Consider the following 22,046-nt stretch of genomic DNA (forward strand, 5'->3'; position numbering starts at 1 on the left):
AGTCTGCTAAACTCTGTCTCACAAGACAAAAAGAAAAGGGGGGGAGTAGAATGAGGAGAGGGAGGTGGAAGAGACAGAAGGGAGGAAGGGCTGGATGGATGGACAGAATCTCAGGGAAAGAAGCGAAGTCTGGTGCCCTTAGATAAAATGAGACCCTCAAGGGGAAAAAAATTGAGCTGTCCCAGTGAACAAGGCCAAGAAAGAAAAATGGCAGACTCTTGGAAAAGCAGGTGAGAAGCATCAAGAGGTGAGAGACGGGGAGGAATCTGCTTTGTGTTTTAGAAAGTTCTTCCTCCCTGACCCGTGAGAACAAGTGCTGGAGAAGCCGCACCCAAACTGAGCGGAGCAGCTGACTCGCTGTGCAGGAGCGAAGGGCAGCGATGCCGGGGACATTCTGTTTTATATCAGCATTCAGGGATGTGGGGGGGGGGGTTTTCAGCCCTTTGGCCAGGCTCTCAGGTGTGACTTGGGTTTTTCCAGGTGTTCATCATGGGCTACCTGGTGGCGGCTGGAGCCACGGGCAGACTCCTGTTCGGCTACGACAGCTTTGGCAACGTGTGTGGCAAGAAGAACTCCCCAGTGGAGGGGGCCCCCCTTTCAGGGCAGGACATGACCCTAAAAAAGTAAGTGTTCAAGTAAGGTCCCGACCTGTATAGGGGCTCGATTTCAAAACTTTGTATGGGGGGGACAGTATAGCTCAATGGTAGAGCGTGCTTAGCACGCATAAGGTCATAAGGTCCTGGGTTCAATCTCCAGTATCTCCATTAAAAAAACAAAATAAAATAACAAATAAATAAATCTAATTACCTCCCCTAACCCCCCACTCCCCAAAAAAACTGCATAAATTGGTCATTTTGAAGCTGGAAACTGTTCTCCCATTCAAAACCCTATCAGCCCATCTCAGAAAAAGGGAGGCGTGTGAGGTAGTAAGGACACAGGTTTTAGAATCAGCCAGTCCTAAGTTCAAATTCAGCCTCTGCTACTTTTCAGCTGTGTGACCTTGAGCAGAGTACTTAACCTCTCTGAGCTGAGCTTTAAACTGGTTTTTATACTCACCTCACAAGATTGTTTTAAGGATTCACTGAGACCCTGCATGAGCTGAGGCCTAATAAATGTCAGTTATTCCTGTTATTCATAATGTATCAGAATCATATTCCAGTTGTACACCATTCACAGTATTTTTTTCTGTGTGGAAATACCTGAATCCACCTGGGAATGCTGAGGACCTGCGTCCCACTCCCTCCCCAACCTACAGTCTCTGCTATGGCACTGTGGTGTCGCACTTTCCCCTCCAGCTCCAACACAGGAACAGAAAGGACAGAGAAGAGACAACTGCCCCGAGGGGGGAGAAATCCCTGGCCGTGATTCTCTAAGACTGAGACATTGTCATAATATCGAGACTTGATGACCAAAAGCAGCTCCTGGGAGAACAATCTTAAGGGCCTAAGTAGTTCCTGAGCCTAAGTTTGGAGTCACCAAATCTCAGCCCAGGCCTCTGCCTCTGAGTGCTACTCCCAAGGAGGGGGCTTTGCATTGCTGGACGTGGATCCCCGGGGGCATTTCCCCCTGTCACTCACAGAGAAGACAGGAGGAGGGCGGGGCTGCCCTGAGGCGCCTGTGCTCCTGTCTGGGAAGTGCCAAGGTAGGAAATAGTCATCCTCTTTGAAGTGAAAAGGATGTATTTTATTATCCTTAATAGCCGAAAGGTAGGAACAGCCAAAAGCCCGACAGCAGATGGGTGGATAAACAAAACGTGTGTACATGTAACGGGATTTTGTTCAGCCTTAAAAAGGAAGGAAATTCTGACACCTGCTACAGCACAGAGGAATCTCAAGGATATTATACTAAGTGAAAGCTGCCAGTCACAAAAAGAAAAATGTTTTATGATTCCACTTACATGAGGTGGACACCTAGAATGGTCAAATTCATAGAGACAGAATATTGAATATTGTTTGCCAGGCCAAGGGGCTTGAGGAGGTGGTGAGTCATTATTAAATGGGTGCAGAGCTTCAGGTTTGCAAGATGAAGCATTCTGTGGGTGGATGGTGGAGACGGCAGCACAACAGTGTGCATTGTACACTTAAAATCATCACGATGGTGAAATTTTATGTGTATTTTACTACAATTTTTAGAAATCTAAATAAAATAAATGGAATGAGGTGTGTATTTATCACACACCAGGGAAATCTGTTCCCTCATCTCCTGTTATACCACTCCCTTTCTCCCAACCCCAGTTGGAGGGAAAAGAAGCTTCCGGGACCCCCTTCTCTGGTCCCTCCTTTGGAGGACTGGCCACAGGGCTTGTGGTCTGGCATTCCTCTGATCGCAGCAGCCCGGATGAGTGCAGGGTGCAGGTTTGTGAGTTGCCACTGCCAGCCCCACATGTGACCCCGTTAATGGCAACAAACGGTTTTGTTCTTGTGCCCCATCTGCCCAGTGGTGGGCAGCTGCAGCAGGAGGGGTCTCGTGAGCTTCCTGGCTCTAACTGGGAGGCGGGGGAGGGGTGAGCCTTTAACTCATAGCCTCAGCCTCCTCCCCTCCACTTGTCACCTCCCTGGGTTCGGCTATTTTCTGAAGTATAGTTGAACACTCCGGTGTAAACATGCTTCTGGGGTTTCCTCGAGTGGTTCCTGCAGCGGCCTCACCTAGCAGTCGATGGACAGTTTAATCAGTCCCTTCCCTTCCTCGGTGGCCCCTCAGAGAGCTCTAGTGTTATCAACACCCCAGAAAATGCTGAATCTGGAAAAGGGGAGTTTTGTTAACGTTTGAATATGGTTGCCAAGCTGCACAACTCCATAGATGACCCCAGGCAGGTATAATACATGTTAAATTATGCACAAGCTTTCGATTTTGAATGTTTGCCTTAATTATTCTCACATTTGATAACAAGTGGGTTTTTTTTTTAAGGCCCACAGTTAAATTTAATGACAGGAAATGCTCTATGACCTCCTTCTGTTTCATCTGTCTCCCAGACACGTGTTTTTTATGAATTCCTGCAACCTGGAATACGAGGCTCGGTTCCACCGTTCTCTGCGTGTCCAGCTGTCCTGAGGAGCAGCTCCATACCCTGGAAGAGGTCCAGCCCTTTGCAAATACCAGTGGTGGGTACCGGGGGATGGGGTCACCCTTCCCCCTGCAACAGGGGACCATGGCGGGCTAGCCTGTGCACACTGAGATGAGGGAACTTGCCCTGAGGCTGCTTCCTCTGCCAAGCTGGAGATTGTCCTTCCTCGTGGGTGCCTCTTCTCATGTGGAAAAAACCATCAGCATTTTCTCCTGAGCTTGTTCAGTTTCATACAGGCTTATCTGGAATTCATCTGAAACCCTAGCTGTTCTCTGCTCCCTGCCAGGGACCGGTCTGCCGAGCGCAGGGCAGACAGCAGAGCCCAACGGCCCCGAGGCAGGTCAGAGGGAGGGCAGGGTGCCTGGCAAGGCGCACCCAGCCCTACACAGGCGCCCACAGGCTTTGGGTTGAATTGCCGACAAGTTTGTTCTTTCATTAAGTTGTTTGGGCCGGGGGTACTTTCACTGACCGGTCGGATAGTTACAAGTTGTTCCAGAAGCATTTGTGTAGCTGGCGTGCCTTGCTCTCAGCCTGCTTTTCTGATTTCTGTTGTAAAGATTAAACAAGCAAGAAAAGTAAAAGAAATTCGAGGCAACCCAAGGCAAATTTCATCTGCCTGTGAGATGGTGTGCCAGATTTTTAATAATTATTTACAAGACAGGGTTAAAAATACCAAGCCTATGTAATGAATCGGCTTCAGATCATTTTAGCACCAATTATGTAACTTTCGGTTTGGGGTGTGGCGTTCTGGAGAGAGACTAAGGAAGAAAGGACCTGAGTCGATCTGGGTTCTGATGCTTATTCGTTCTGTCTCTAGGTCATCCAGAGACCTGTTTTCTAAATCCAAGTGATTTATTCTATTTTTCTTTTCCCATTTTGGTCAAATGACTATGGTTTCCTTACTGGCTTTCCTGCAGGAAGATGGTACAGTCTGTGTGTCTTCTGCTTCCAGGGTCCTTCCTGTGTGTTTACAGTTTAAATTCCTTCCACTACACCCAGAATCCAAATGCAGACTTGCTGTGCCCCAGGCTACCAGTTCCTCCAAGGTGAAAGCTTCTGAACACGTTCCTTAACCGTTAACAAAAGGTCCTGGGAACTTGGTGGGAGTCTTCTGGGTTCTGTGGGAAGCAGCACAAAGAGGCTACCCAGTAGAGCCCTGCCTGCAGGAGCTCGCAGTTTACAGAAGGCCAGGGATAAACAAGGAGGGACTCTCTGCAATATACATGTTGGCTTAGGACGCTGGGTTAGGAACCAGGCTAATGAAGGAGAAAAAAACAACAAACAGTAAAACTATGCGTAGTCTTCAAATGACACCCTTTGAGCTGGCAAAAATATGTGAATTATTACCAGGTGAATGGTTTTGTAAAGTAGTTGGTGTGTGTTTTTTCCACTCCCACTACTTATTACAAAGTAGAAATTGTTTACTTTTGCTTTTTTATTGCAGCCAGACCTTGTTAGGTTTTTTTGTTCTAGATTTCTCTGTAAGAAACAGTCCTCGGTGGTCTAGGCCAAGTGGCTACCACATCTTTCTTCTCAATGAGAATAGAAAACAGGTGCTTCTCAAGAACACCGCTCAGTGAACTGCTTTCAGGGTCTTACTCATCCCCATCAACTAGGGCAGTAGCTGCACAGAGGAGCCCCCTTATAAATAAAGCTGTACCAGTGAAGCAGTGGTCGCGTTGCCAGGGTACATGGCTCTCCTGTGAGCCATTGAGAAGGCTAAGAGGAAAAATATAGTTAGTAATCATTGCCACATCAGGATGCTAAGATGTGCTAAAGGAGGGCTTGGGTTTACTTTGCCATTACCATTCTTTTGAAAATTGTAAGTATATTTGCAGTGAATGAGACCTCTGTGCAAAATCCCTTCAAGATCATGACAATTTAAGTAGAACCAAGGCATCCTGCCAGCCTTCCTAGTACAGTGTTCATCAAACTTGTGATTGGGATTCACAGTAAGAAATTGATTACATCACAACCCCAGTATACACATACTCTCATGCACACTTAGGTGTATGAAGCAGAAATCAGAGTCTCACAAAACAAGATTTCCCCTCACTGCTTGTGACTCACATTAACAGTTCCTAGTCTATTTCACTTTTTAAAAAAGTAATTTATTTCATAATCTTCAAACAGGTTACAAATGCAGCTTGAAATATGCTGAGAGAGCAGGTGCTAAAAATAAAAGTAGATTTTAACTGAATAGGAGGAAGAATATAGTTAACCATCCTTGTGACCTTCTTTTCTAAAATAAATATTTTGTGTTATAAGTAATTGAGAGAGGAGAGAATTATTTCCAGAGAATACCATGCCATTTTTCTATAATATTTTTAAAATTCTGATTTTTGTCATGTCATGAGTATGTCTCACTGAAACATAACTAAACCCAGAAAAAAATCCTACAGTGTTTTAGTAACTTGAAAGAAAACTATTTAACACTTGGAGAGAAGTTTTAGCTTTATACTCTTTGACCAGCATCTCCCCATTTCTCCCTCACCCTACTCCTGCAGCCACCATTCTGTTCTTTTCTTCTATGAGATTAACTATTTTAGACTCTATATATAAGTGAGGTCAAGCAGCATTTGTCTCTTGAGAAGGATTTTTTAAAGAATACTATTTGTAACTGGGCCTACAGAAGGAATTGAATTTTTAAGTTTGTAATTTAACCAGAGTTGTATACACTTTCCTCTTAATATAAAATGGGATGGTGACTGTAATTCCATGGGAGGCCTGTATCTTGATATTGGTGATGATAATAGCAAACATCTATTGAGCTCTGATAACTCACCAGATACTTTTCTAAGCTCTTAGCAGGATTAATTTATCTGGCCTCAGAAAACCTCTGTGCTGTAGATACTGCTCATCTTTGTTTTCCTGCTGAGAAGACTGATGCAGGGGCAGGCTAAGGTTGCACCACCAGCAAACCTGAACAGCGTCCACGTTTATTTCTATAATCCCAAACAGCCAAGGCTTCACTGGTTTTATTTTGTTTGGCAGATGGCCTCTGTAGGCTCACATCAAGCCAGGGGGAGTCGTCCGGCACCACGCGTCCTAGGGCCTTTTCCACCTCTCCGGCCGCCTTAGACCTTTCACCCTTTACGTGCAGACCTTTCCAATACTAACTTTTCAAGTGGAGACAAAACTGCTGATTGACTGGCTTTTCTTGGATGGAGTTAGGGAGATAGAAATAGCCTTGAGGGCTCCATTTCCTTTTCCTACACAAGCAAGTGTTTGTTTTAAGATGGAAATTATCATATTTATCATGGAAGAGCAGTGCCAAGAGTGAAAAGCTTTGAAAACATGAGAAGTGCGGCTATAGGGCCAAGGAACATTTTCTAAATGCCTCTTTTTGACTAACCCGATTGTTTCCTCTTTCTGGGTGGATCACGTGAGGCATAACATAGCCTTTTAGCAGTGACTGAATACCCACAAGGCCTGTACATCTAGGAGGGAGCTTCTAAGAGCAGTGAAAAAATACTGCAGAAGGTAATAAGCAGGCATATCTTTTTCCTTTTGGTGTTCAATGTAATATTGTATTTTGAGTCCCCCATGTATTTAAAATCCAAAGAGCTTGGGTTTTTCTTTCTAGTAAATTCTAGTTCTAGCCTCCCACGTAGGTGCCCCATGCATGTCAGTGCACTGTTTGCTTGATTAAATTCCACATTTCATATTCCATAGGGTCATCTAAATATACAGTCAGCTCTCCAAATTACTTCCTGAAAACTTGGGTGGTTTTGCTCGTGGGGAGAGGAAAAGCAGAAGTGGGGAAGAAACAGCGGTCTGTGGCCAGTATTTGCATCCCCTGCCCCAGCTAATGAAGTACTCAGTGGGCAGCTAGCTGGTCATCCACCTGCCAGGGGTGACCCAGGCTTTCCATGCCTGTCTCCATCACTCTCTGGGCTAAGATGGGTCATTCTTTACCAGCACAGGGGAGTTAAATGCCTAAAAAGCACCCTAGTTAACAAACCATGTTGACAAAACTAAAGTCTTATGGAGAATTGTGTTTGGGGAAAAAAATAAAATGACATTAAATCTATATCTGATCTTATTTTTCAGAAACACTACATGAAAGTTCAGAAAACATTTTCTTTCAAAGCAATTCAAGTTTTTTGTTGTTAAGACTATTTAGTAATAGAAAAGAAAAAGAAATTAGAGGTTTAAGAATTGGAAAGCAGGAGGTAAAATTACTCCTCTGTAGGTAGTAAGAGAATGAACTGAAAAACTACAAATGATAAGAAAACTTGGGTAGCAGGGAACAAGGTTAATATGCTGAAATCTGTAACATTCATATGTTTTTTAAAAAGACTCCTTTTACCACAGGAAGAAAAAGTACATAAAGACAAAAGTGCCTAGAAATAAATTGAACAAGAATGTACAAGGACCACAGGAAGAAAACTTTAATGTGTTTCTTACGTACAAAGAACGCTTGAACAAATAGAAAGACAGACTGCGTTCTTGATAGTATGACTCAGCATTATAAAGACGTTACTTCCCCCTGCATTATTAGGATGGTATTTCTGTCTAAGTTGAGCTATAGATTTATCATGATTACAATAAAAATAACAACAGGATTTTTTTCAGTAACTAGATAAGCTGATTTGAAAGTCTGTAAGGAAAGAAAAGAATTTTAATGGCCAAGAAAAATTTGAAAAATAAAAACTGTGAAAGGAAACCAGCCCTTCTAGGTTTTAAAACATAAAGTTTAATCATTAAAATACTGCGGTACTAGTTCATATGTAGAAAGACCAATGAACGGTATCAGATAACTCAGAAATAGACCCAAATTCTTACTAGAACTTAGTACATGATTTTGAAAAATGGCATCTCAAATCAGTGACAAAGAAAGATGGTCTACTCACCAAGTGATGTTGGCACAGCTGGGGAGAAGGTGGGGTTATGCCTCGTGGCTTATATGGGTAAGTTCCAGGTGGATTAAAGATTTTAGCTTACAAAGTGAAACCAGGAAGTAGTGGAAGCCACGGGAGAATTCTTTTATTACCTGGAAATAAGGAAGGCTCCTAAGTATGACTTAGAACTCAGGAGACATAAAATTAAAAAAAATCAATAAATTTGACTATATGAAACACAAACATTTCTGCATGACGAAATACTAGAAGCAAAACTAACAGGTAAATCAGTTACAATTCGTATAAAAAAGATTAATCTCTAATTTATAAAAGGTCTTACCAACTTTTAAAAGACCAGTATCTCAATATAAAAATGAGATAGGAATATGAACAGATGCTGCAAAGAAAAAGCACTGATGTTTGAAAGATACTGAGAGAAGCTAGACCTCCCTCATGAGAGGGGAAGTCCCACTGAAGTCCCTGATGTTGTCGCCTGGTAGACTGGCAGCATGTAAAGGTCCAATAACACACTGCTGGCAAGAGAGTGGATACAGGCCCTTCCATACGATGCTGAGGCAGGATCCCAAGGAGAGTAATTCATCAGCATTGATCAGGCATGAATGTACAGGCGTTCATCACTCTTTTACTGAAGTAGAGTTGATTTACAGTGTTGTGTTAGTTTCACGTGTACAGCATAGTGATTCAGATATTTTTTCTGATTATGTCACATTATAGGTTATTGCCAGATGTTGAATATAACTCCCTGTGGTATATAGTAAATCCTGGTTGCTTATCTATTTTGTGTATAGTAGTTTGTATCTGTTAATCCCATAGTCCTAGTTTGTCCCTCTTCCCGTCCCTCTCCCTTTTGGTAACCATAAGTTTGTTTTCTGTCTGTGAGTCTCTTTCTGTTTTGTATATAGATTCATTTGTATTATTTTTAGATTCCACATATAAAGGATATCATATAGTATTTGTCTTTGTCTGACTTATTCACTAAGTATAATATTCTCTAGATCCCTCCATGTTGCTGCAAATGTCAATATTTCATTCTTTCTGTGGCTGAGTAATATTCCATTGTGTCTGTGTGTGTGTGTGTGTGTATACCACATCTTTATCCAGTCATCTGGGCGATGGACATTTGGGTTGTTTCCATGTCTTGGCTATTGTAAATAGTGCTACTGTGAATATTGGGGTGCACATATCTTTTCAAATCAGGTTTCATTTTTTCTGGATATTTACCCATTTCTTAAACACTCTCTGTGTTCATAACAAAACTCTCAAGCCTTATACATATTCCAGAGGAGAAAATAAAGCTGGTGGTTTCATTAATGCAGCTCCTAATTGGGCCAGCCCGTATCTCTAACAGCGCCTTAAAGAAATAGGATTCTTGTGTTGCCGTTGGTAGTCTGTATCTGGGAAGGGCCAAAACATGAGGGTCAGAACTGTCACTCCTCAGTGGTAGGTTTCTGGTTTCTGTGGGTCCCCACAGTCAGTTTTCCACCCAGGCATCAGCCCATCACGTAGGAGCACGTTGCCTGGCTCGCTAAGGTGCACTTTGCAAACAGGATGCTGACCCTCTTTGTATTACTGCAGATCTTATGCTTTCTTAGTTGCCGAGAATTTTAAATAAAAATCTTTTTTTAAAGATGAGTAATTAAATAAACATCTTTGCCACTTATTCTATCTTTTATTTTTAGCAAGTCTTTCCCCTTGTTTAACTGATGCATCCCTCAAGACACCTGAGTGCTATTCCCTGTTTGCATCTGTTTTGATCAATGATGTTGACACTCTCCATCAAATTCTAAGTGGAATCATGTTCGGAAGAGACACAATCATCCGCTTCTGTGTCTTCATACTAGGTAATTTTCAGTTAATTTTATTTCAATGACTCTGCCAAAGTTTCTAGCACTTATGTGTGTTTTACAATGAAAATTAGCCTCTTGACTTAAATATAAAACTTTGTATATTTTCTTTATAGGTATCTTTAATGTTTCAGGTTCAAGTTGAGGGTAGAGACAGTAAGACTGGGCAAGACCAGCTGGTGCTCTGCCAAGAGGCCTCACTAGGTGGGGGTTGCCTTAGGATAGAGGCCATGGTCCAGGACCTGCTCCTCAGCTCTGCATAAGGATGGATGTGCAAAGCAGATTGCAGATTTGTGGACTGGCCATGAAGAATACAGCTGTCTGAGGGACCAGAAATGCATATGAAGAAATGCCTCTTCCCGTAGGCAGGCTGGATCAGAAGGCTGCTTGGTGAGCAAGGAGAGGAAGTGTGTGCACCCACGGCGAATAGCACCAGGGGCATTGGCCTGATGTATCCAGCTCCTCCGAGGACATGCCTGCTGGGCTGTAGGCGGGTCAAGCCCTTGAGCCGGACCATGCCTTTTCCAAGCCTTTCTGGAGGCAGACAGCCACCCACCTACCCACTTGTGACCGTTTAACCTCCCGTTTGCTGTTTCAGCTCTATGAGCCCCTGTAAGAGCCGACCTCTCTTTGAACGAGTTAATACTCTGCTGCTGTAGGCAATAGTAACGGCCTGTTATTTACCCCTCTGTAATTTACAGTGGCTGCCTCCCAACCTCGTGGTTAAAAGTCTTTGATCGGCCATTAGCATAATTTTGTCAGTTTTCAAATTGAGTTTTCCGTAATTTCATTACCCAAAGGCTCCTAATTCCTGAACACTTAGGGATGCTTACCCTCCACCATCATGTAACTACCGGACTTCTTATGGCCCAGATGCGCCAGGCATTGTGCTTACTCCTGACTCATTAACCCCATCAGAACCCCATCGCCACTTGTAGGTGAGGAAGTGGACGCTGAGATAGGCCTGAGGATTAGCCTGGCCCCACATCTAGTAGGGGTGGCAGAGCAGGGACTCAGCCCAGACCCATCTGATTCCAAACCCATGCACAGAATCAGACAGTGCACCAAAACATCTGTAGGTAATCCTGAATTCTTATTTAGAAAGAAGGTAAAATAGTATTTATAAATTCACTGCAATACTTGGAATAAATTCAGAAGGTTAAAACCCTAAAATGGGAACATAATATGTAGGTTTTTATACAAATAGCTTATCATATAATTAAAATCTTAAATTTTTCATTTTTAAAGGCATTAATCTTGTTTAATGGGAAAATCTGAGAGCACAGAGTTAGAACGTTCTATAAACCCAGCCCAGCATGGAATCAAAAGAGTTAAGTTTGATTTTTAAAAAAATGTAATGGTTCATTTGAACTTAAAAGAAAAAAAAAGTTTAGGGTATTTGGGAATAATACCTGCTTTAAGGAATTTTATTTTAATTCAAGAAGAATGCGAGCACTTTCAAGAGGTGGCTTCCTCTAGCGGACTGAGCTTATGTATGCTTTCAGAGAGTGGCCTGGGATGTGTCTTGTCATTTTCGTTTGGCAAATGTCTAAGATATTTAGAGATTAAAGAAAATCCTCAGTCCTCACTCTTGTGAAGGGTTTAGGCATTACAGCCCCACCAGCATCACCCTCGTGCCTTAGTTGTTGTTAGAATTTGTATGTTTTGCTTAATTTTTCAGTGTCATCTTTGGGCACGATATTCATCTTCCGATTCATCACTGCTGTTCTGGTTTGCATTTTCAAAGCATTTGTTGTTTGGGGATTGTTGTGGAAGTATTTCTACTTGACTGATTTCTTCTTGATTATTTAAAGACTTCCCACTAAGTACAGAACTTAGAAGCTGGCATTTTTCAGCTACGTGGGGTCTTGGAGAGTCTCTCATCCAATTCCCTCATTTTACGTATGAGGAGACTCAGGCCAGAGAGGACAACAGGACAATGGGATCTGCTTCTGTCTCACAGAGAATAGCCAAGTTCATGCCCAGTCTGTGGTCTCTTCTGCACTAGGTCACCTCTCAGTGAGTCTGCCAGTGGAGTGGTGCTGGTTTCTGTACCGTGAAAAGGCAATTCCCAAGCCTGCTGGAAGCCCTTTAAAGGTTTTTTTTCTGAACTTTCATGTCACCCATTGGCATATGGGTGTCATTGTCATGCAGAGGCTCTGGCCAGTCTAAAGAGATACAGGCCCTCAGCTGGGGCAGGGTCCTGGAGACCCTGTCCCGTGCCCACTGTCTTCCTTTCCATTGCTGAACCGTGAGTCCATCCAAACGCTGTCAGGGAAGAGGGTCCAAAGCACAGGGGCAGGCAGCAAGCCCAACGCAGCAGCTCTTTTCCACATGGCACAGGAGATTTTAATTTTTAATTATTGGTGTGACCACATGAAGAAATCCTTGGCATGACGGTAATCTTTCATCTACTGAACAACCAGCTCCGCCCTCAGCAGCTCTGAGCCCGCAGCTCACAGGTGCCTGGCGTGCCCACGCGGGAGTTCACGGGTGACGGCCCGTGAGGATGCCCTGTCCCACCGACGACGAGTAAAGATGTCTGTGGCCTCCCTACAGTAACCGTGGCTGTGGTGCAGGTGGCACTCAGTGCCTACACCCAGAGCGTTTGCAATGCCACCCAGCTTTGTAGGTGCCAAGCCAACACCCAGGCTCACAGTGGGGTGGTCGCCCGCAGAGCCTATTTGGAAATTTTACGCTTCGGACCCTGATGTTGTTCCTCTCACCATCCTGCCCATGCTGTTCCCGCCCCGCTCACACCCAGCTCAACCTGTGGGCCAGCTGGCGGGACGCACCTGTGTTCTGGGAGGGGGGTCACCTCCCTGTGTCTCCCAAAGACAGGCAGCCACCCCGGGCCTGGCAGGGCCTCAGTGGGCCGCCCTGGCGCTGCCCAGCTCCTTCAGAGGGTCGGCCATTGCCTGCCAAGCCCCGAGGACTTAGGACCCACTGCCTAGCAGGGCCCCCGAGGTGTGTGGGGAGCGGAGTCTCCCTCACGGTGTGTGTGCTGAGTTCCACTGCTCTTCTGCCTTCCAGTTGTCTGCAGGGCATTATGGTGGCAGTATTACAACCATACCAATGACCGCAGCACAGAACTGGACCCAGAAAGGGAAAATATGAGGCGTTTGCTGAGGTTTGCCGTTGTATTTACAGTTATCACAGTAAGAAGCACTCTTCCAGCGCTGGCCAAGTCTCCAGCCAGAACTCTGAAATCCAAATAGTTGGATTTTAACCAAAAGCAACGAGGATTTTTCTTTCACCTCGGAATCTGCTTACACATTAGTGCAGCGAGGGTACCTGCGCATTTAGCGCCTCCGTGTTTGACTGGAGGCGCCTACAGAGGAATGCACTGCAACCTTCCACAAATGAGAAAAAGGTCTTCCTGGGAGGCTGTTTCTGCCATCTCGGAGTTCATTCGTTACCCTTGCTGAGGGGGCCTCCTTGACTGAGCAGAACCCCCCGCCCCGGCCCCGGGCAGCGGCGGGGTGGACAGGAAGCGTGCAGACGGAGGCAGCTCGCGGCAGCTCCTGCTTCCTGTTTCGGGGAGAAGCCAGTGGCTGCCGCTCTCCCGAGGGTGTGACAGCTCCCGCTGCCCTTGAACACAGAGAGCCCTTTGTTTCCAAACCTACTGGCCGCTCAGTTAATTTGGTTTTCAGACAACCTGCTGTCTCCTCAGTGAACTCCTGGCTGAGAACAGGCAAACACGGAATGCTAAGCCCGGAGATACTGGTTGTTGAGCGAGGGTGGTTGGCAACTGAAAATCAGCCAGGTCACTCATCCAGGTGCTGGTAGCAGTCCTGGAGTCGCCGGGCCCTGGAGAGGGTCTGGAGTTGGTTTCAGGTGACCCGTGAGCATCTTTTCGTGTGTTGCTGACCAGCTGTCTTAGGGAGGAGTGACGGCCGGGGCTTTGCAGATGCCCGTTAAGGCTTACAGCAGATGCAGACTCTCTCATCAGCTCAGCTCTCTCCTCCAAGGAAACCTTTCCTTTTCTCATACTTGGCACCGGCTCCCCGTTTTCTCCTTTCTAGCGAAGTGTCAGGTTTGTGCCCTTCACGTAGACGGCATCCCAGGGAGCAAGGACTGCAAAGCTGGGCTCCTGGTTTGTCCTGGGACCGGGCCTGGAGGTGACGTGAGAGTCCAGAAAAATCAGGGCGACGGTTAGGAGGCGGTTTCTGTATGAAGAGAATGAATCTGGTCCGCGGCAGGTGGAGCCTGGCACACAGTAGGACTCCCACGGCTGGGTCGGCACTGCTGTGCTTTCTCCCCAAGCACCTACAGAAGGCGAGGCTGGAGACTTGTATTTGAAGCTGTCAGCATCTGGGAAGGATGCCCAAACCACAGGGGAGTAGGAGCCCCCCCCCCCCAAAAAAAGAGATCCCAAGAAACAGCAACTGAAGAAGTAGAAGGCGAGCCAGAGGGAAGAGCGATCACAGAAGTCGAAGGAGGAGTTTTAAGCAGAGGAGTGGACGAGAGAGTCACACGCCCTGCTGGGGTCAGGCACAACCTGCAGCGTTTCCATGGGGTGTGACGTTCAGGAGGTCAGATGAGGTGACCAGGGGGAGAGCATTTCAGGAGAGAGTGGGGTCTGGAGGTTGACAGGCAGCTGAAGGAGGAGCCAGGGTGTGGACGTGTGCACGTGTGCACGTGTGGGTGGCCAGCGCGGGCTGGTGCTTGGAGAAGCTGCCTGTGAGGGAGTGAGAGAGGGCAGTGGCTGGACCAGCACGTGGGGGTGAAGGGAGGTCTGTTTCTTTGATATATTTATATGCAGGGAGCCCAGTGCCAGTAGAGAAGGCACAGAGGGTTGCTTTGAGGCACGATCGCCGTCCTCTTCCCTCATGCTAGTGTTCCCTTGCCCTTCGGCAGGCCTTCGGCATTCTCGGAAAATCTTGGCTGCTGTGGAGGGACAAGGAAACAGAAGACGGTTCCCTGACCCCAGAGGACTTTATTCTCATTTTTCTCTCACTCTCTGACCAGACTGCAGGCTCCTTTAAGGCAGGGACTGTGTCTTGTCCACAGTTATGGCTGCAGGATCCAGCAAAGGGGCCGGCACATAATAGGTGCTCAGTTAGCGTTTGAGAATGTATCTGTTCAATTATGATAAAAGTAGTAACTCTCCTAAAAGAGCTGTTTGCTGAGATGTCAATAAAATATTAGGGTTTAAGTTCTTCTCAGTTCCTCGTGATTTTGAATAATTTAAGCCCTTTCTCACCAGGCAGTTGTGCGCGTCCTGATTTCCGTCCTCAGAAAGAGAATGAAACTGACAGTCAAACTTCTCCAAGTCACAAGTAGAGCCATCAGCAACTCTCCTTTCCTGCTGCTCCAGCCACTGTGGACGTTTGCCACCCTCATTTTCTTCTGGGTCCTCTGGGTGGCTGTGCTCCCGAGCCTGGGAAGTGCAGGTAAGGGCAGTGGGCGGGGGTTCCATCACCTCGGAGTCGCGCACAGTGTCCTCTCCCCTTGGAGCCATTGGCCTGTTTCTTTAGGAACCAAACTTCCCATGCAGCGAGAGGCATCTGACGCCAGCGGTGACGGTGCTCAGAGCTCTGTCTCTTTCGTCTTGTGCACCGACTCTAAAGAAGCTGGGTTTATGTTTCATGACTGAATAAACTCAGTAAGAGTTGAAAGAGCTTTAGGAGGAGCTGTGGCGCGAGCAAAAGCCTGTAGACTATTACCAAATATTTCTGGATTTAAATTTTATCTAAGACAATTTGCCAACTCCTATCAAATCAGTAGGTGACAGAGAAGGACCCAGGAAGGCTCCTATTCCAATGTCGTTGTGCTCAGAAGAACAGCGTACATGTAAGCAAGTGAGCACAGGAGTCCACGTCCCTCCCCCTCAAGAGGACGATGCCATGTTCCCCATCATCCCATCAGAGCTGCACGGTGGTTTCCCACCAGGGAGTCCTCAGCATCAGCTGGGGAGCCTTCCTGACATCCCGGTGCCTGGGCCTCCTCCTCAGAGGTTCTGATTCACTTGGTTCGCAGAGGACTGAGTATGTTTTTTGAATTCCTGGAAGACAGCAGCCACATTCTGGAGCAGTGCTACTCAAAGTGCTGTCTGCAACCAAATGGGGCGCTTCTGCCAGCATGTGTATCCCTCCATCCCTCCCTCCATCAGGAAAGTCTTGCTGGGAAAACAGTGCCAGCAGAACAGGACAAAGGGCTTAGCGACGCAGCCGACCCTTACCTCACTGCAGGCCGGTCCCAGCAGGCTGAGCACGGGCCGCCAGGCTGTGGACCCCGCTTCAGGCGGTACTGTGCTGGGTCTTCCCTTACTCCCCCTGGTCTGGTTAAGGCCCAAACTCACATTCTCATGTGAGTGCAAAAGAGTGAGTTGCTTTCACAGACTGTCACCAGGCAGGTAAGGAGCACAGCGGGTGTCAGCGCAACAAGGCTAGCGTGAGTCCTCGCCGGTCTGTCCAGTGCATTTTGTTCCCCATTGGCTCCGGTCGTGCATGTAGCAGAGTGTTTGTGAGTCACATTCTCTTCCCTCTCCTCTGGGGTCAGCTGACCCTTTGGAGATTACTTCGAGGTGGCAGCCAGCTCCCCGGAGATCAGGGCCCTTGGGAGCCCACGTTTCCAGCTTCAGAGACGCTGCTGGAGGGGCAGTTTCCTCTGCTGGGGTCCCTGCAAGTTTGCTGGAGGCCCACAGTGCACTTGCGGTAATTATCCAGAAGGGAACCTTGGTCCGGCAGGTACAGAACAGCACTCAGTCAGGATGAGGTCTGCATGAGAGTGACAGAAAACTCAACACAGCGGCTCAGACAAGATGCAACTTCTCGCTCGTGTGAACGACGTCCACAGGGAGGGGATCCGTGTCAGCACAGGCTCCTGGAGTTTGGGGCCACGTGCCTTCGTTCTTGTTCCACAGCGTCTAGCGCTTGCTTCCACCTCGTGGCTGAAACAGACACTGGGGTTCCAACCACCATGTCTCATTCCGGCCACTAGGAGGGTGGCGGGGAGGGAGAAGAGCGTGACCCGCCCCCCACCCCTCCCAGACGTCAGGACAGCGCTCCCCCCCGCACCCCGCTGGCCAGTCCTAGTCACTGGCGGCTCTTACCTGCAAGGGAGGGCAGGGAATGTGGTGTCACTTTGGGCAGCGATGCACAGGTTTGAGATGAGAGGTTCCGGTACCAAGGACAGGCAGAAGAACAGAAATTTCGGGACAGTTGGAAGTCTCAACTGGGGCAACACTGAGCGATCGTCTTCTAGCTCGTTCTCTTCAAATAGCCTTAGTCCTGGTCAGAAAGGAAGGCGCCGGCTGTGGTGCCTGCAGGAAAGCAAACACTTGCTGGAAACTTCGCGGCTCTAAGCTCTGTCCCGGGTGCTTTCTTGCGTCCTCTCCTTTAAGCATCGCAGCTCCCATTTGATGCCTGTGTTGTTAGTACAAGTTCAGGCAGGAAAACTGAGGTTCTGAGTAAGTAACCTGCTGCAGGTCACCCAGCTGGGGACCGTGGCAGCCTCGCTGATGCCAGAGCTCTGGAGCAGAACCTGCCGTGTCTGGGATGCGAAGCTAGACAGCAAAGTTCGGCCTCCTCGGGGTTGTCCGTTCAGATCAAAGCAGCGTCGCGCACGGCAGCTGGCTGGCAGGTGCGGGCAGTGCCCGTGATGTGGCGTTTGGGGCCTGCAGCCGGAAGGGAGCTTGGCAGGGCCGGAGCGCGAAGTCAGGCTGGGAGTGCGGTGCGGCAGGAGGCGGCAGGGCTGCACGCGCTGGAGGCGGACTGCGGTGCTGGGCCCTCGCCCTGAAGAATCACAGACTAGGGCGAGGCCTTGGGAAACGTGGCCCAGTGGCCCAGGACCAGCGAGGGCCTGCCCTCCTCCAGCCTCAGGGCACAGCCGCCCCGCCGGCTGTCGGTGAGGGCTGTGAGTCTGGAGGAAGGAAGCTGTGTCTGTGGTGAAACCCTCAGTGCTTTGGGGCAGGACGTGTTCTTTCTTGAATGCACACGTGGTGGGCGGTCACTGTGGGGACACAGCCGTGCACAAAGCACACGGGAACGAGTGGCGGCCTCTCCCCACAGTGCTGAGAGTGAAGCAGGATGGCAAAGGTGGATGAAAGTCACAGCAGGAGGAATTTTGTTTTTTGAAGGGGAGGGAGGTAATTGGGTTTATTTATTTGTTTTTTTAGTGGAGGTACTGGAGATTGAGCCCAGGACCGCATGCATTCTAGGCACGTGCTCTACTACTGAGCTATACCCTCTACCCACAGTAGGAGGAATTTGGGGAGCTGTGAGATGTCAGAACGAGGCTCCACCCCACTTTGTGAGTCAGGGAAGGCTCCTCAGAGGATGGGCTGGAAATTAGCAGAAAATCAGAAAATACAGAAAAAGACAGGGTATTTAATGGGGTCATGACCAAACACAGGAGCGGACCTGGCCACACAGGACAAGGTGAGAGCCAGTCCTGAGAGCCGGGGACATGGTCGGAGGGGAACAGGCCCCAAGGCCAGCCTGGGGGTGCACTGCCAGCAGGGTGCCCCTTCAGTTTCCCCTCTTAGGCCCCCAATGGCCCAGGGCCTGGGGGGCAGTGAACAGCCTCGGCCCCACGACTGAAGCAGGAGAAGCAGGGAGTAAGCCGGCTCCTTGGTAGGGCCGGTGGCAGCAGGTCGGAGGCTCACATAGTAAAGCGTGGCCGTTCCCCGTCGGTGGAAGGAGCATAATGAGCAAAAATGAGAGGAACTGAAGGGCAGGAAAGAAAACTGGGTGCCCAGGACCTAATGTAAGAATCTATGAGCACGTCGATATCAGTCTTTGCAGAACAGAGGGGTTGCACAGAGCGACCCCTTCCCTCCTCCCTGGGGCCGGGCGTCATGAAAACCAGACCGGCGTCCCCTCAGGCCACCTGGCTCTCCTCTCCCTCCCCGTGGGCGGCCCCGGTGCACAGAGCTGTCTTTGTCTTCAAAGGCCTTTGCGTGCAGTGCCAGGTGAGCAGCTCTGGGTCTGGCGGGTCATTTGCTTCATGTTTCGATCTTCAGCAGGTGCCCCCGTGATTTGGGCGGTGAGAGACGGCTGCAGCCCCTGACTGTCTCACTCCACGTGCCCTCGCGCAGCCACAGGGCCTCAGGCTCTCCCTGCAGTCTCTGCCTGGTGTTCCCAGTGTTGAAGGGGTGTCCTCAGTGGGTAAATACTCATGAGACTTTTTATTGTGTCACGTGACTGAATGAATTAGCATTTTAATGCATAAGATACAGAAAAAGTGAACTTAGGTTGATTATCTTTTGCCATTTTTTAAAAAAATTGTATTGAAGTGTATAGTCAGTTTACAATGCTGTGTTAATTTCTGGCATACAGCATCGCGATTCAGTTATACATATATTCCTTTTCATATTCTTTTTCATTATGGGCTATCACAAGGTATTGTGTAGAGTTCCCTGTGCCGTTCATCTGTTTTGTATACAGTAGTTATTCCCCAGTGACTCTTAGTCTCTTAACTAGTTGACAGACTCTGGCTTGTGGGGCTTGTTTCAGCAGAGCATGTCAGGGCCCCCCAGCAATGACAGTAGTAAGTCTGCTGGGACATGTCTGCTACCAGCAATGTGACAGTGACTCCTAAAACCCAGTGGAAGAGTAGGGACAGGAAAACTGGAATAACCTTGGGAATCCAGTAGGTGCAGTTGGCAGATTGGAAAGAGCCCAGATGAGCTGATGATCCCCAGTTATCATTAGGGTGGTCTGGAAGCCCCCGGTCTGAACAGTGGAAGAGGCCCATCTGGGGGCTTCCTTCTCAGTGGTCCCACAGCTAGAAAAGGTCACCACAGGAGTGTGCTCAGCGTGCTCAAAGACAAAGGCAAAGGGCCGTGCTTGGAAAGGAGGCAGCAGAGTTGGACAGAGGGCTTCGCACCCAGAGGCCCAGGATCCAGGCTGGCTCCAGCCTGCCTTGTACATTAATCCTCTGTGCTTCCTTTTTCCTGTTTTTTCAATGGAAAATTGTTGCTTTCCCTAGATGCATCACAAGGATGTTAGGAGGCTGAGATGGGACCAGAGCTTTGCTTTGCAAATAGGGGACCGCTTGTGTTCCTTATATTAAGAATTAATGTCAGCTAAGGAATTCTTAGTACCAGCTTCAGCTTTGTGGTATATTCTCTGCTGTGTGTGGCGTATGTGAGAACACAGGCTAAAAGAAAATTGTCTTTTTTTTTTAAGTTATCAGAGATCTAGAAGATAATTCAAGTTATTCCATAAAAGCCTGCTGGAGGCCCAGCCCTTCCTGGGAACAGGGCAAAGGCAGATGGCTCAGGAGAGGCTGGAAATAGTTCCAGCTTTTCAGAAGTTTGTGGTCGCTGTGGGCAGGTGTGAAGGAAAGCATTCTCCGTGAGCATCTCGGTCCCTCTGCACCTTCTGTGCTCTTAGTCTAGGATCTGCTCCCCTTCCTAAGGCTCACCCCAACTTTCTACCCCAAACTGCTTGGAAAACTAGTCATTATTCAAGATTCATTTTGGGTATTATATTTCTTGGGACATCTCCTGTAATTTCCCCAGGCATACTTAGATATCTCTTCTTCACTTTCCCTGAATTTTTTATACTCTTCCTTCTTTCAGCAAATATTCATCATATGCCTTTTAAGTGGCTAGGGTCCTGGAGGTACAGCAAGGAGCAAGATAAAGGCACCAGCAGGTGGGGAGCGAGGGCATAAATCGGTAAATATATTATGTCAGGTGGCGATAAGCCCTATAAAGAACAATAATGCAAGATAATGACTGTGTGTTGTTACCCCTCAAGAGAAGAAACATCTGGAGGGCAAGGACCGTGTCTTTTTCTGTCTCTAAGCTCAGTGCGCCCCTGAATGGGTTCAGCAAGTGTGTGCTATGTCAGTGAGTGAATTCACATCAGTGTATCAAACGATACATATATGTGAAAGGAACTTGGTAAATGGCAGACTCCATGTCACTGAGGTTTTCTTCTTTTTCCCTAATCCTCGTGCTGTGAGAGATACAGCTGAGCCCGTGAGAGGCACAGGCAGGACGGGCGTCAGCAGGACGGGTGTCGGCAGGACGCTGAGCCAATGTGCTGGAAGAGGCCAAGTGCACGGAATGTGCTAGGACGTAGAACCCTCTTGGTTGGGCCTGCATCCTTTGGGAAATTATCCCGACCCGCTGGCCTGCCTTCCCTGAGAAACTGCCATTAACACTGGTCACTGGTATCACCTCAGTCTTTCAAAATGCTTTAACGCTGGCTTGTGAGACCAGAGTTACAGCCAGAGGCACGATGAAGGCCCTCCAGGTGATGCTGGGGCTCTCTGGGAAGACCTCCAGAAAACTGTCTCAAATCTGTGATGGGATGTATTACGTGAGGATACGTGAGGTTCATTCCTTCACGCAGTCATTCATTCAACAGATATTTATTGAACTTGTGCTGTGTCAGACCCTGTTACAAATGCTGGAGACAGAGCTTGCCTTCCACCTTGGAAACTAGAGAGAGACAGGCGTGAAATAAACTCAGCAAATGAATGGTACAGTACAGCAGAAGTTGATAAGTGGAGTGGAGAAAAAGAGAGCATGGAAGAGGTGTAGGAGATGCTGAAGTGGGGAGGGGTCCCAATTTTAATTTTGGTGACTAAGGAGGGCCTCGAGCAAAGATTTAAGGGAGGTGAGGGCAGAGCCCTGGGACTACATAAACTGAAGGGAAATGTTCTAGGCAAAGGGAACAGCAAGAGACAGAGGTGCTGGGGACACCACGAGGAGGCCCACTTGCCAGAGTGGCATGGTTGAGGGAGAGAACGGGTCAGGAGGGTTCAGAGAGAACACGGGGTCCGGTCCCGGGGCCTTGTAGGTCATCATGGGAGCTTTCTTTCTGAGATGGGGAATCACTACAGCATTTCAAGCAGCATAGTGACATGGTCTGACTTTTTTTTTTTTTTTAACATTTTTTATTGAGTTATAGTCATTTTACAATGTTGTGTCAAATTCCAGTGTAGGGCACAATTTTTCAGTTATACATGAACATACATATATTCACTGTCACATTTTTTTTCGCTGTGAGCCACCACCAGTTCTTATATATATTTCCCTCTGCTATACAGTATAATCTTGTTTATCTATTCTACATATGCCTGTCAGTATCTACAGATTTTGAACTCTCAGTCTATCCCTTCACACCCCCACCCCTTGGCAACCACAAGTTTGTATTCTATGTCTATGAGTCTGTTTCTGTTTTGTATTTATGTTCTTTTTTTTTTTTTAGATTCCACATGTGAATGATCTCACATGGTATTTTTCTTTCTCTTTCTGGCTTACTTCATTTAGAGTGACATTCTCCAGGAGCATCCATGTTGCTACAAATG

At 47.6% G+C, this 22,046-nt stretch overlaps 1 protein-coding gene across 1 annotated transcript in view; it reads left to right on the forward strand.

The window, feature by feature from the left end:
• Positions 1 to 480: 480 nt before the first annotated feature.
• The window catches only part of SLC44A3 (solute carrier family 44 member 3), a 64,540-nt gene continuing 42,974 nt past the window's right edge, over positions 481 to 22,046 (forward strand). Inside the window, 7 exon segments of the mRNA XM_032487133.1 lie at positions 481 to 623; positions 2,973 to 3,005; positions 3,007 to 3,101; positions 4,017 to 4,110; positions 9,609 to 9,645; positions 9,647 to 9,770; positions 14,987 to 15,169. Coding sequence (XP_032343024.1) covers positions 490 to 623; positions 2,973 to 3,005; positions 3,007 to 3,101; positions 4,017 to 4,110; positions 9,609 to 9,645; positions 9,647 to 9,770; positions 14,987 to 15,169 — 700 coding nt within the window. The 5' untranslated portion in view covers positions 481 to 489.

Source organism: Camelus ferus, chromosome 9, assembly GCF_009834535.1.
Source record: "Camelus ferus isolate YT-003-E chromosome 9, BCGSAC_Cfer_1.0, whole genome shotgun sequence".
NCBI classification, from domain to species: Eukaryota; Metazoa; Chordata; class Mammalia; order Artiodactyla; family Camelidae; genus Camelus; species Camelus ferus.